The 14,331-nt window shown below is 37.6% G+C and overlaps 2 protein-coding genes across 3 annotated transcripts; one reads left to right on the forward strand and one right to left on the reverse strand.

Moving 5' to 3' along the window:
* Positions 1-6,486: 6,486 nt before the first annotated feature.
* Positions 6,487-10,915, reverse strand: LOC112568350. 2 transcript variants are annotated; one of them, XM_025245615.1, is made up of 6 exons: positions 10,813-10,915; positions 10,190-10,522; positions 9,813-9,938; positions 7,805-7,945; positions 7,323-7,445; positions 6,487-6,999 (listed from the first exon to the last, which is right to left on the reverse strand). In XM_025245615.1, the coding sequence occupies exons 1-6, from the start codon at positions 10,901-10,903 to the stop codon at positions 6,983-6,985; spliced, it is 831 nt and encodes a 276-aa protein (XP_025101400.1). In that variant the 5' UTR covers positions 10,904-10,915; the 3' UTR covers positions 6,487-6,982. The 2 variants fall into 2 exon arrangements, with proteins under 2 accessions (XP_025101400.1, XP_025101398.1); XM_025245613.1 differs by having other exon boundaries at positions 7,323-7,478.
* A 218-nt stretch (positions 10,916-11,133) lies between these two features.
* LOC112568465 lies at positions 11,134-13,494 on the forward strand. The gene is made up of 5 exons (XM_025245772.1): positions 11,134-11,189; positions 11,327-11,447; positions 11,809-11,906; positions 12,190-12,275; positions 13,432-13,494. The coding sequence occupies exons 1-5, from the start codon at positions 11,153-11,155 to the stop codon at positions 13,492-13,494; spliced, it is 405 nt and encodes a 134-aa protein (XP_025101557.1). The 5' UTR covers positions 11,134-11,152.
* Positions 13,495-14,331: the final 837 nt, after the last annotated feature.

Consider the following 14,331-nt stretch of genomic DNA (forward strand, 5'->3'; position numbering starts at 1 on the left):
AGATTTGCAATATATAATACTATTAATATTATTATTAAGAATAAGACAACGGAACATTAAATATAAATTGAAACCAGATTCTGCTCGCTTCTGCATCTTGTAATGTGCTAGTATAACAAAAATATGGAGTACATTATAAAACTTACCACGTTAGATTTAAATGCTATAGCATAGTAAATTAGTGTAATTAAAAATATACAGTGAGAGCAAATTTGTTTTGAGCACAACAAAGCACAGAACTTCAGTCTTAAATTTTGCCTGTTAAGATCAGTTCTTCTAACCTTTTCCTGAGTTCAACTAATCATCAGCAAAAGATAAGTTTGGGGTTAGCTTAACCAGGACATGTCAATGTAATGACTTCTCTTATTGTTACTGATACTAGTGCATTGTAAGGCAAGGTCTGTCTTATTGTGATCTCTGATAGATGTAGTTACCCCCGGATGCTGCTATTGTTCTTTGTGTTTAAAGTCCGTTATTTCTGAACATAACCTACTGACTCTATCCCCACTACAGTAAGATGAAGGTGTTACAAGAAATGTGTAGCTTTGCTCAGAAAAACAATCTTAACCGCCTGTACTTTTTATTGTTTCCCTTTAAGTACATTTTCTAATGCAATCAGTTTTGGTCCCCATCACCACTCCAGTTCACTCTGTTGGTAGTTTACAATCTTGTAAGGTATGTGTCATAGGGCCTCAGTGGATACAGAAGATGCTATCTTCATTAGGCAGAGTGCATAATAGCTGGTACATTGAAGGTCCTCCTGGGTGCTTTTTCATGTTTGAAGTGGTTATTTGCAACACACTGTATTTTTTCTTTCATTTAAGCTGTATTTTTCAACTCTTCTTTCATTTTCATTTCTCATTCGAGAAAACTAACTTTTTAAGGCGGAAAGACAAACCCATGTGTTGCCTTGTGTAAGTCTGATATTACTTGGAAGACTTTCTGTGAAGAGGAACACTACATCACTGGTATCACCATGAGAGCTGCTATTGTTGTCTCAATCATCATTGCACTACAATATTACTGCCCGACTCTCGGACAGCTCCCAGAGTGTGAGTAAACAGCTATTTCCTCTATACTGTTAATACATAATTTATAAGGTAGTTTGTTCAATGACGAAAATGAGTTAGTTCTCTCTATCAGGATGAATGTCATTTATACCACATAATAAACACCAAGTAAAATCAACGAAAAGCAAGTAAATATTTATCTTTAAACTAGACTCTAGGAGAAAAAATTGAATTGGTTTCGACATTTAATTTAGCAACAAAGATATTTGCTGATGTTAACTTTGTGTTCTAGTGAGTAAAAGATTAATGCATCTTGATATCAAACTTTATGTTGCAGGGAGAGTAAGATGCTCCGCTCCAGCAGCAGAACTGACGAAGGAAGCTACTGTCACGTGTCTCTTTGCTCACGACATCAGACAGAACAAGAGAGACTTTACTGTCTTTCACAATGAGAGTGAGTTATAGCGAGGACAGGACAGAACTCATCATCAGATGAGTATGTCCTGCTAGCCTGAGTCTTCACTGACAAACTGTGTGCTGCTGAATTGTACCGAGAATATGAATATTTTATAATTTTTCTCCCCTTTTTGTTTTATTGCTTGTGTTCATCAGAGTAAGCTGCTCCTTTATCTCTCTTCTATTTTCTCTCTTTTTCTTTCGCGCTCTTGTTTTGTGTACATGTTATGATGTTAGGAATGTGTCTTTGACTGCTATCGTTAGCAATAATACCAAAAACACACTAAGTATTACAAACTAGGTTATCAGCAAATGTTGAACAGAGCATGCTTCAAACACAACACACGAAGGTATAGAGCAACACGACTACTGATGGTTACACTGTGTCGATATGATGTGATAATGTTATTCCAGAGACTGTGGCAGACTGTATGTGGTTCAATGGAAAGCTGGAGTGTGCAACGCAACCAGGTTATAAACATGAGGAGCAGGATGTGGCCTCAACAAGTTTTACACTGAGAATACCGCACTTTCTTCAGAATCACACCGGACAGTACTCCTGTCAAGCAGTTGGCCATGAATTTGAAATCTGCTCACTACTTCCACTCAAAGGTGAGTGACAAACTTTGCAAAGCCGTTAGAGGAAGGGGTGCTTGCACGCAATAAACACAAAAGTCGACATTTTACAGTCACGTGGCTGATAGAAAGTAGGCGACTGTTGGCTGAACACATATTTTGTCACATCTCATTCGTGGAATTATACAAACATTATTTAATTCTGTTATGCTAAATATCTTCCAACCTCTAAGTTAACTAATTAATGTGCAGAATATTTTGCTGAATTTGCGTGGCTGTTATCGGTCCCTTTAATTTCGCGATATCATTTATACTACAGATTTAAACGGAAATAATTCTTTCAGCGCTTTTAACACCAGGGAAAATTGCAACGACTGCGGCAGAAAGCATTCATTTCGAGCAAAATAATCTTCTTATAAGTAAGCGCGTGTGTGTGTGTGTGCGTGTAAGTGTGTTTGTGTGAGAGAGAGAGTGCTATCTAAAATTTATTTTGGTAAGATTTTTCTCAGCGAGATTGACAATTTAAAAAGGACAGGTTTTAAAGAACTACAAGAAATCTGTTTCAATTGGTCTAATGAAGTGTGTAGTGTGTGCGAGTTGTTGTCCCTACGGTATTGCTGACCAAACTATCAGGAGTCTGTCATTTTCAGGTGAGACTACAACTAGGGCAGCGGAGGGCGAAGAGTCTGCCACTAGTCTCCTCATTATAATAGTGTCTGCGATAGGGGCGACTATCACTCTGGCATCTGTGGTTGTGACTGCCTACATTGTTTATAAATAGTAAGTCAACCATTGTCATGTTGTCATTGAATTGGGGAAGTAACAATCGCCAATGTTGTCATGATAATAACACTGATCCTAGAATAATTGTTCATTTTATTGTCGTGTACAGTTATCTCTTGAAGAAATCTGTCCGAAGGACAGACACACTACAAATGGCGGAGACAGGAGCACGAGACAGCCGCCATGACTTTGAGGACGTCTTCCAGATCGAGCGAACGCCCATCCCTGACACCAACGATTGGCAGCACCCTGATGTCACAACAAGTAATCTTTTGCTTAATTTGTTACTTATTTAATATAAATTTTAACAAAACAAACATTACAGTTCATATCACCAGGAGAAATTGTAACGAGGGCACCAGAAAAAATTCAAGAGTCAAATAATCTTCTCGCGAGTAAGTGCATCTCTCTCTTTGTGTGTGTTTGTGTGTGATTGTATCCAAGTTAATTAAATATTTTAAAATAATACATGTGTAAAGCAAAGAAGAAGAGGACACAAAAGACTGCGGGGCTTCCTGTCTCTTCGTGTTGTTAACGGTTCTTCGTTTTTTGCGACCTACTCGAAAAATGTCAGATTGTAAATCTGAATCTGAAAGTTTTTATTCAGATGATGACTATTTTGTTGTTTTGGGACAAAATAATGTGGAAGAAGATAGCCAAGAAAGAATTATTTCTACAAACAATCCGACCGCTGTTCGTGACAAAGAAGCGTAAGCTGAATTCTTGTTGCCTTCTTTTGAATACTAGCAGTTACTGATAATGTCTCAAGTAAAGCAACCTGCAGAATTTTTATTTTACATACTTTCACTCAAAGAATAAATTTTGGTTCTCGTTGTGGTTGCATTTATAATGACTTTTATTGGCTCTGGAATTATTCTGAATTATTATTAATCACAGGGATTTTTCATAATTAGTAGTGTAGCAGCATACTTGGTGTTGCCTCCTTTGCGTGCACTATGGTGTAGAGAAGGCAAATAAAAGTGAAACACATTTCTGTTTTTGTACCAAATGAAATTTTCTTATTTCAGATTTGAGGACTACAATGCTAAACAGCTCCATCATTCTAGCCAGAGTGTCAGGTGTGACCCGAGGTGCACATGATAGAAGACTTGAAGAACTATTTGACCCCACTTCATTTCTTCAAGTTTTCTTCAAAGTGGATTTATTAACCCATCTATGCAAGTATTCTAATTATCATACTATAACCAATCTTACCAATGAAAAGTAAATAGCTACAACTCATACCAAAGACGGTCGTAGAAATGACAAATTTTAAAGACAGACAACCACAAAATATATAAATAAGTACAGAGTTTATTTACATAGAACATGTTGTGTCCCTTGCCTCTACAGGTCCTTGCTATAGAAGACTGGTGTATAAAGTCTCGGCTACCTGTGTGGAAGTGTATTGAGACCAGCTCTGTGTGTGTTTTGTAAGCGCTTTGAACTGACTTTGAAGGTGGAAAAAAGCACTATAGCAATCATATTCTTCTTCTTATTAGTAGTAGTAGTAGTAGTAGTAGTAGTAGTAGTAGTAGTAGTAGTAGTAGTAGTAGTAGTAGTAGTAGTAGTAGTAGTAGTAGTAGTAGTAGTAGTAAGCGATATATTGTATTTTGTACGTGGTTGTGAACACTAGGATTATAACAGAAAGCGAAGACTTAGTTTTTCCAATATGTTTGAATTTCTTGAGGTCTAACAGATCTGTAAGGAAAACGTGTTTGTTATGAAAAGAATAAAATTTCGATTTAAAAGATTTTTCGCTTTTTCACTTATGGTTCCACTGTAACGAAAGTTGAAGAACATGAGTATTCACTCCACTGTCCACAGTCACGTGTACACGCAAGCAGTAAGACAATCTTGTCTCACACATTGATGACATCACAGTCCATGTGCATATCAGGTGACAGTAAAGTCTCTGACAAAAAAGCTGAAAGCTACTTGTTACTGTCGCGTGTCATGATTTCGTCTAGGTCTGCATCTCTCTCAGCGCGGGGGGACGCTCCTGTATTGGAGAGGTAGCTGACAGCAGACGACAGTCAACGTGTGTTTTCAGGCTATTTTTGTCCGGTTCGCGGGAAGAGGTCAAGGCCTTCGCCCGTTTTCTGTAGCAGCAGCTGACGTCACAGGCTTGCTACGTCTCGAGAGAGCTGCTCGAGGGCTGGTTGCTGATGGTGGGAGGTTTTTTATCAAGGCGCTGAGTAGAGCGGAGAGTTTTTTGAGAAGACGGCTGGAGGCTGTGCTGTGAGGCAAGGTGCCGGTTGTATGCTCTGCCACGACTGACCCAAGCTTGTGGGCACTGAGAGGCTGGTTGTACTAGCGAGTTGATGCCAGCAGTGACCGCCGGGACTTGTGGAAAGTGCGGAGGGTGTCGGAATGACAGCATTGGGCTGTGACATCCAGTGTCTACGGGAGTGTGCTTCCGTTTCTTCTCGGGGTGACCGTCGGTCATTAGCATAAGCCGTGTGGGTGAGTGCATTTTTTCCCCATTGTTATGTTTGTTTTTGGATGAGAGGCTGCACACGCCTGAGCATTAGGATACGCGAGTATGTGTTTACTCCTTCTGAGTTTATTTTTGTATGTGTGTAAGTTAGGGCTATTTCATGTCTTGGTTTAAGGGGGTCATGGAGGGGGATGTTTGTTATTTTTTCCTGTAGCCTTTTAGTGACCGTTGTTCTTTTATTTATTTCAGGCTTTTTGTGTATGTCCGGGGTGCACGCCCTTGGTGTGTATTTACTGTGTACTTCCTGTGTATACGTGCTATGCGTGCGTGCCTTGTGTCCTGGCTCCACGCCCTTTTTGTTCGACGAGCATTCGTCTGAGATATAATCAACCATTCTGCACTTCTTCATTTGTGACGTCTACGTCTACGGGTTCTACACCTGCATTCAGAAAGGGAACTGTACTGTGAACCGCTCCTGAGACTGTACTAAGCGCCTCAAGCCCCTGTTCTGTGTTAAGAATTAAAGACTCAGGGGAAACTACGTTTAACTGACTGTACTGGGCTGCGGTGCGCGGGTTTTTTTTTTTTTTTTTTTTTTTTATACTGCTGTGTTATAATATGTGCGCGTTTGCGCTTTGTTTTTATTTTCTTTGCGGTGGTGCAGTACCTGGTTGTTGGTTTGTTTTTGTTTTTGTTTTTTGTTGTTGTGAGTACTCGCATCGGTATTTTCTTTTTCTTGGTTGTATTTGGGTGTTTGGGTATATATATATTTTTTTGGATTAAACTTCGTATTTGTGTCGTTCTTTTCGTCTTTGTCTTGGTCTTCGCTTGGGCACGGGTTCGAGAAGTAAGTCGCATCCTGCCTCCGGCTGAGTGACTGAGCGTGTTTGGCCTGCTGTGTGAGTGGCCTTGAGCGTGCTCCGTGGACGCTGGGGGGTGGTACGCGACAGTTACAGACATCAAGAAGTTACAGCTTGTGTTACAGACATCAAGAAGTTACAAGGTTTTGAATCCTATAAACATTTGAAAGCTGCTGTAGACCATAGCATACGTGTTTTCGCGTTTGATTGACTGATTTCTTTCTTTCTTTCTTTCTTTCATCCCCATGATCCTAACCCCATCTTTTAATGCCAAACTGCCCAAAATAGTACTCTATCCGCATGTAAACGTGTCAAAATAATGAAATCTTACTAAATATCAAAGCAAAAAACACAATGTGGATAAAATATTTATTAACTGTTAGAACCTAATAAATGTTTGAGGTTTATATGACTCAGTATGAAAAGAATTTTAAATACTACAATCACCTTTCAGAAAACATCTTTACACCGTATAAACAATATTACAGGTAAACTAAACATTTGCTTGAATCTGAGAGAAAAGACTTAAAAGACAGGATATGGTACAGCAAATTTTTACATTGAGAAATTTACATACAATTCATAAACACAAAACACATGATAGCCCTCAGGATGGTTCGACTCATTGGGAAAAGAATTCCCAAAAGCATAACATAACCCTCCACTCAAATAAAAACTTCCAGGGAAAATGTCATGGTGTAGATGATGTCCACTCAGAAGTATTTCATGTGGCAAGAGCTCCAGTCGCTACAGAAGAGGAAGAAACCAGTTTGTGTATAACGAGGCTAATGATGAGAGTCACCAAAGCTCCAGAGCGAATTTGGGGGATGATCTCAACTGTTGTCTGTGTACAGGGGCTAATACGCGGCTCCATCTGTGACAAGATAAACAATTAACAACATCAGCAACCGGGTAAACAATTTTTAAAGTTTTTATTTCAGTTGGCATTTTCAGGGACAGTAAATATTTTTTGCTATCAGGAAATCTTAAAGCTTCTGTGTCTGGCAGACATTACCGTCTACATATTTACTTACAAGTCTGTGTGTGTATATCATCATTAAACTGTCAAGTACTCGTGTCACTTTTTATAATTTGTTTACAATAGATACTTCAAAGGGTAAGCGTAGGATGTATTGCAGTAAACAATTAAGGACACGATATAAAAAGCAATACCCTCGTATGACCAGACAATATTACCTGTAGCAGTTTCTCCGAGAAAAACATCGTACACCTGTCCATAAAGTGACCCCGAGGACTGTCTCACGAGGTCAGGTCTGTCTTGTGACATCGAGTGTGTTGATTCGGGGTCACGACCCTCCTCTGGTGAGGATGAAAAGTTAGTGTACAGGCTCACTGCAAGATGCGAAGTTATCTGTCATTTATACAAGAGTTTAGTTACAGGTTCAACATCACGTGACCTCTAAGTTTGCCTTGACCTCCTCTCACAGAAGAATCATTTCTCTGACTTAAAAATGTGCAGCATCCACACAAATTAAATTAATTAGTCACACACGTACAGTAAGTAAACCACACAAGTACACCCAGGAAGTCTCACAAGTATTGTGCGATTATATCAAAATATTTTCATGAAATTAAATGGTGAAATTCAGTCCTACAATGTTTATCATCTTCCTTAAGTGTCTTAAGACAATAGATTAATAATGAACACAAAGAACTACTTTCAAAACTTGGATGACCAGGGGCATCGTTGATGATTTCCTGATATCGTCTTTCAAGTTGCTCTTTCCGATCTTGATCATGAGCTCTGCAGTCATCTGACCAGTCAGGAAATGGGATTGGTAATGTGAAAGTCTCCTTGACTGTGTGAACACAAACGGAAACATAGAAATATAACAAAAATCGAGATAAGGAGAAAAAGAGGTTTTAAAAGTTTATTGTCAAATATTCTGTAATTTACTGGATTTCACGCATCAGACTGCTGACAGTCGTGAGCTAAATATGTGGAGCAGAATTAATGTCAGTTATCTCAACATAAATAGAAAAACTGATTGACATAACAGACATAGATGAAAGTTTAGTGGAAAGTTTAAACGTTGGTGTATTCAAGTCGCCATTTCACGTCTTTGACTTTTATGTTTATTTTTGGATTATGTAACTCATTAAGAGAGTAATCTACATCATCTTCTAAATATTTAGTTATACTGCTAGTATGGGACCAATGGCTGGTTAGTTAACTATTGACTTGATTGCTCTGTATGTCCTCAGTGATGTTAGTTATTCTCGCTATGTTTCCACAATAAAGGGGCAAACATTGTAGTATTAACTTTGTAAACAACCGATCAACAATCCTTTCACCAATAAAGATGCGAGGCTTTACAGGTTTACAGCAGAGTTTCTAAAAGATATCGACCGAAGTTTAATTTTTTTTTTCTTTTTTTTTTTTTTGGTAAAAAAAAAAGTCCTGAAGCTCAATTTCTACTTAAAATATAATCGTAAAGAAAGGTTTACGTTTCGGACTTTCTTTATAAACTGATGTACAACTAGAAAGTGTTGCAAAGCAATTTTGTGTGAACCATTTAAGTTTATTTATCATATAGAGCTGACAGAACAGATAATTAGACAAGATACTATTTCACGATTGAAATCACTGAACCATCACGACTATCCTTAAAGTGTTTCCTTCCTTCCTGTCCTCATCCAGCTACGGATTTAAACATGTTGACCTGTTATTATATAGTTTACACCGACATGTTGCCATTTTTTTTTTCGAAAAACGAAGGTGTGAGAGGAGGAAGTAAATATCTGATTATATGAATACATATCAGTTGACAAACCGCACTTACGTAAAGTGTGGAAACGAAACAAGAAACAAAAGAATCTCGAACACATAATTATTCAATCGTCCATGTTGCTTATTACAGGAAAATAGTCTCATGCAGTCATTCAGAGAACAGAAAGTCGCACCGAGGATACTCTAAGTCGTTAAGCCGGCAATATATATGAATAAAACAAAAATTTGTTGTAATCTTCATAGTCTTTTAAATCGTCTCATTCCTGGATGGTACTGGCAATAGTCTAAAAACTCTCTACAGACATTGGGACGATTTCTACGACTGGAGTGGAGCGTGGCTTCGCAACATAATTTTTTTCTTATTTTATCACCCCGACAGTGAGTGCCAGAGGGAAGTGATGTGCCTTCTAAACGAAGGGGACTGTCTTCTTCACACCTGCGGCCTGCGGCTGTTAGGAACCGTCTCTGCTGACGTAGGAAACAAGCAAAGGCGCACACTCTTTCTCTCTCTATCTCTTTCTCTCTCTCGGACATCAACTGATTGCTATCCCCCGAAACTATCCACTGGTAACACCTCTGATTTGTCTGTGATGTTATACAATATTTCCCTCAGCTTAAAAATGAAGTCCTTTGCCATTTGCGTGACAAAGACATTTCTACTCTCTCTCTCTCTCCATCTCTCTCTCTTAACTTGCTGTGTTTTGTTCTGGCCTGGGCACGACTAGTTCATGATACGCAGTTTAAATAACAGGACTCACAAGAATTCGCTTTGTATGTAGGTTTAACAAGACAACAACAACAACAACAACAACAACAACAGCGAACAAGGCCCAACACAAAATTTTACAGAGAATTGCAGACAGAAGAAACTATCTGACATCCCTAGGAAGGTGGTGAAAACACAGATAAAAGTCTCAGACATAAATTATACATACCTCTTTTTCGACAGATGACTAGAATTATGGTGACCACAATAATAACCGTTAAACTTCCTCCTGTGCTGCCGACTATTATTATAATAAAAACATAGTCACTGGAGGAGTGGTCTGTAGTATCGTAGTCTGTAATAAAGAATGCAACAATCAGGCCAATCTACAAGAGATGCTTTCCCTTCCACACAACTGATTGAAAATTGAGAGGAACTCTCAGAATACCCACCCGAGACGAAAAAGTTAAAGGTTCTAGCGTTTTCCTCCAAACCTTCCTACCACCAATACAATACACAAAAGACAGTGTCCATCATTGCATTTTACATGAAGTCTTGACTTTTATTCGCCTATTTTAAAATTAGAGTAAGTGTGAAAATACCCACCAGAGAAGACGACAGTAATATTCCTGAAATATTCCTCCGACCCATGGAGCCGCCAGCTCCAGGTGTAAGTAATGTTTCCAGTCTCGTTACGTCTCGCGACAAACGTGGTTAGGCCGGTCACAGGCGTGCAGCTACAGGATGATGACAATTCAGATACAAGACATACACTTCTGTTATAAACAATTTTACACTTTTCCGTCATTTTCTCTGAAATTTTTACTATGAGTATGTCATCAGTTGAACAGTTATCAAAGCGAACTGAGAATGTGATGTTGGTCTCTACTTTTGTATGAATGACATCATTCTTGTCATTGAGAAACTTCATCTCAGGGCCTGTGAAAAAAACAATCACACACCCGCACGCACAGATGCACAGACGCACGCATCCACACACACACACACACACACACACACACACACACACACACACAAAAGAGTGATATAAATATATATATTATGGTTCAACGCGAAAATGACAATGCGTTTTAACTTGTAACTGAGACAACATACACTTACCATGCCTGGTTACCTTACTCTAAACAAAAAACACATCTCACCTCGGTGTCATAACATATCATTGTATACCACAGCTAGTATTCACACAAGTATTGTACCTTCCTTACACTTAATATCTGCCGTCGCTTGAATGGTCATTGTCATTGACATCAGCAGGACTGCCACGATGACAGGGAGCGATGAATCAAAGCAAACCATGTTCACGTCCACCTCGAGATGAAGACCCTTGAGGATGAACTTTCTCGCCGGAGCTCGAGACAACCGGAAATATTTGTTTCCTTATTTTCCTTTCAAACTTGATTAGCAACTATTCATTAACAGAAAGTAATTTTGGGTTAGCTTAAACAGGACATATCAATGTAATGACTTTTCTTATTGTTACTGCTACTTGTGCATTGTAAGGCATTGTCTTGTTGCAATGTTTAATTGATGTGGTGAGACCAGGATATGCCGTTGTTCTTTGTGTTCAAAGTTCGCTATCTCTGTAAGTCTATCTATTACTCCGTTATTTTTAACTCTTCTTTGATTTTCTATTCCTGATTCGGGAAACCGATACATTTGTAGGACGGAAAAACAAAATCGCATGACCCTTATGATGTCTTATTTATGTCGGATGTTAAGTGTGTTGTAGAATTTTTCAAGCGGAATCACATCACCGGTATCACTATGAAGGCTACTATCGCTGTCGCAATCATTTTTGTGCTGCAATGTTGCTGCCTGACTCCCAAACACCTCACAGAGTGTGAGTAAACACACAGATATCTTCTCTACATTGTTTAAAAGATAAATAATGGGGTAGATTGCTCGATGATAGAAAAGCTTTTTATCTTCCACGCTACATGTCACTTATCCTTCAAAATAAACAAACAGTACAATCAGCAAACAGTGAAAGTAAGTAAGTTTTTTTTCATCAAACTAGACTCTTGGAGAAAAAAGTTAACATGGTTTCCGCACTGACGTAAATTAAGCAACTAATTAAAGTTAGTTGCTGATATTTGCAACTTTATGTTGTAGCGAGTAGAAAATTAATATATTTAACTATAATGCTCAGCTCATAGAAACTGAGGAGGCTGAGTCTGAATCTTAAATGTTTCTATTCAAAGGATGACTTTTATTGTGGTGTTTGGTGAAGAGAATGCGAGAGAAGTTAAAGTAGAATCATTTCTTCAACCAATGCTACCACTGTTAATGGCAAAAAAAGGTAAGTTGAATTCTTGCTTACATCTTGTGATTACGAGCAGTTACTGACAATGTCTTGCATAATGTTTTTAAAAAAATACCATTTATAATTACTTGATTAACTCTGGAAATTTCTTCCAGCATGAAATTTTGTCATGATTGGATGTGTAGCAGCAGATATTTGAGATGCAGCTTGTGTGATACTATGGTGTACAGAAGATAAATAAAAATGAAACACTTTTGTTTTTGTGCCAAATGCATTATAGTGTTTTTAAGTATATATTTGCTTATTCCAACTTCTTTAGGATTCAGGACTACTACTACTGAAGATGAAAGACCCAGTAATTCTTTGTTTACTCCAGTCAGACTGCCAGGTGTGCAGTTACCTGAGGTGCGTACATGAGAACACTTGACAAACTATCTAACCCCAGTGGATTTCTTCTTCTTAACAGTGGATTTATTAACTCATCTATGTAAGTATCCTGATTATTATGTAATGGCCCATGGTGCTGAGAAACCTTCATTATATGTTGCATGGCAAAAGGTTTGAGGAAAAATGTAGATGTAACCCAGATTGTGTTTGCTTACTTATGCATCATATAATGTACTACTATTTCATAAATATGTAATTTATTCTTTACTTTGACACATGGAATTTACAATAAAATCATAATACAATTAAAATTATTGTATAGTAGCTCAGTAACCTCTGATGAAAAATGTGATCGTGATTAAAGAAAGGATCTCTACCAAACTGCTTCTGCCTTTTGTTGCCTGCTGTCTCATTTTTAAAGCAGTCAGTTTTAATCCACACCATCAGCCTAGCGAACTCTTGTCTCCAGGCACCTTACTGGATAGAGCAGATGTCTTATCTCCCTTACTAAGAAGACATATAATTACTTACATAAATACATGCATTTGTGACATAACTGTAATTCACATTGAAATAATAACCAACAAAACTTCTACTCACAGCTAATTTCTGCTTTCCTTTTATCCTGTTTTCTCATTTCGAATGCTTTCCCATTCCTCATCAAAACATATTGCCTCCAGATAAACATCTCTTTCAGGTTACCCTAAAGTTTGTTAAAGATATTTGCAAGACAATAATCAACAAATAGCTAAGGACCATAATTCCAAAGATTTAGTTTAAGTTAACTAGCAAGCGTGATATGCAAATGTCATGTACAACCTTTTAAATAACATTTCAACAATTACTAAGACTAGGACAGCTGTAATGTTTACTGTTCTTAATAATCTTGTACATCTCATACAGTGTAGTAACAACAAAAATATTTTATTGTATTTCTAAAATACTCCTGTAAGTGATAATATACATAAATCAAAGTTTTAACTGCAGAAAATCACTGTATATGGGTGACAATGGTGGGTTCCTGTATGCTGAAGGCTGAGATTGTTTGTAATATTAAATTGTCTCCCCTATACTGCTATCTCATTTTGTCACTTGGGTGAAAAAGTGTGTAAAATAATTAATAATAATCTACTTAAAAGGCAATTTTAATCCTTTGTAACTTTTTTTCTTTCAGGTGCTGAGCTTCAAAGTAGACATAGTAGACTCTAGAAAATTGCCTGATGAAAAAAAAAACTGAGGCATGCAGTTAGGAAAAAAAAGGCCTGAACCGATTTCTGTAAACAAGCCATGAGAATAGAAAACACAATCTGCTCAACTGCCTGGATTCAATGTTTTGAGGACTTCAGAAAAGTTGGCAGAGGAAAGCCGACAGCTTCAAAGTTGTCATCTTTTGACACAGCCATTAGCCGGAGTTAAATCAAAGTTGAGAAGGGCACAATAATTTATATTGGTGGCTGTGTCATTAAAAAGCAAGTAAAAAATAAAAGATGCACACAGCTAAAAAAATACCTAAACATGTGAGGAGCCATGTGCCACAGTCAACTACTGGATAGGACATGTATATGAATGTGTTGATGCTCATACTGCTTGCTCCTATTCTGGAGCATCCAACAAAAGAGATATTTACATTTTTGCTGTCATACACTTGTCTATGTTTTTCTTTTATGAGTGACAGAATCATTGCAAACAGATTTTAATATTGGTTAGAATCATTATAAGAGCCAGTGTAAATCATAACAAATGTAGAACTAGAATTGGATGTAGACAGTTCTTTTTAGCTTGTCTAATTTCTTAAACTGTAGGTTAACTTGTTACAAAATACCTGTATGGAAATTTAGATAACCTAGGTATCACAAGATTATCTCTATTGTAATGTTTTTATTTTCTCTTAAGCCTTAAAAAGCAGTCGCCCAGGGTTTATTGCCAACTGATAAATGAAATGCAAGTTCTAGGTAAAACCTTGAAAAAAATTCTTTTGCTGTTGGAAAGATGTAATGATGAAGAATGCTTAACTGTGTATGTTTGATGGGTGGAAGGAAAGAGACTTGAATATGTTTGCAGTATGTAAGATCAT

The sequence above is a fragment of the Pomacea canaliculata genome, linkage group LG7 (genome assembly GCF_003073045.1).
Source record: "Pomacea canaliculata isolate SZHN2017 linkage group LG7, ASM307304v1, whole genome shotgun sequence".
Taxonomy (NCBI): Eukaryota; Metazoa; Mollusca; class Gastropoda; order Architaenioglossa; family Ampullariidae; genus Pomacea; species Pomacea canaliculata.

Excerpts from the sequence above, each read along its gene's own strand:
- LOC112568350 (XM_025245613.1), bottom strand. The coding sequence starts at position 10,903 with ATGGTTTGCTTTGATTCATCGCTCCCTGTCATCGTGGCAGTCCTGCTG. Across the intron at positions 9,939-10,189 it reads TATTACTGTCGTCTTCTCTG|ACTACGATACTACAGACCAC; the intron begins GTGGGTATTTTC and ends TCTTTATTACAG. Across the intron at positions 7,479-7,804 it reads TGGTCATCCAAGTTTTGAAA|TGAGCCTGTACACTAACTTT; the intron begins GTAGTTCTTTGT and ends CGCATCTTGCAG.
- LOC112568465 (XM_025245772.1), top strand. The coding sequence starts at position 11,153 with ATGCCGTTGTTCTTTGTGTTCAAAGTTCGCTATCTCT. Across the intron at positions 11,190-11,326 it reads GTTCAAAGTTCGCTATCTCT|TGTGTTGTAGAATTTTTCAA; the intron begins GTAAGTCTATCT and ends TCGGATGTTAAG. Across the intron at positions 11,907-12,189 it reads ACTGTTAATGGCAAAAAAAG|GATTCAGGACTACTACTACT; the intron begins GTAAGTTGAATT and ends CAACTTCTTTAG.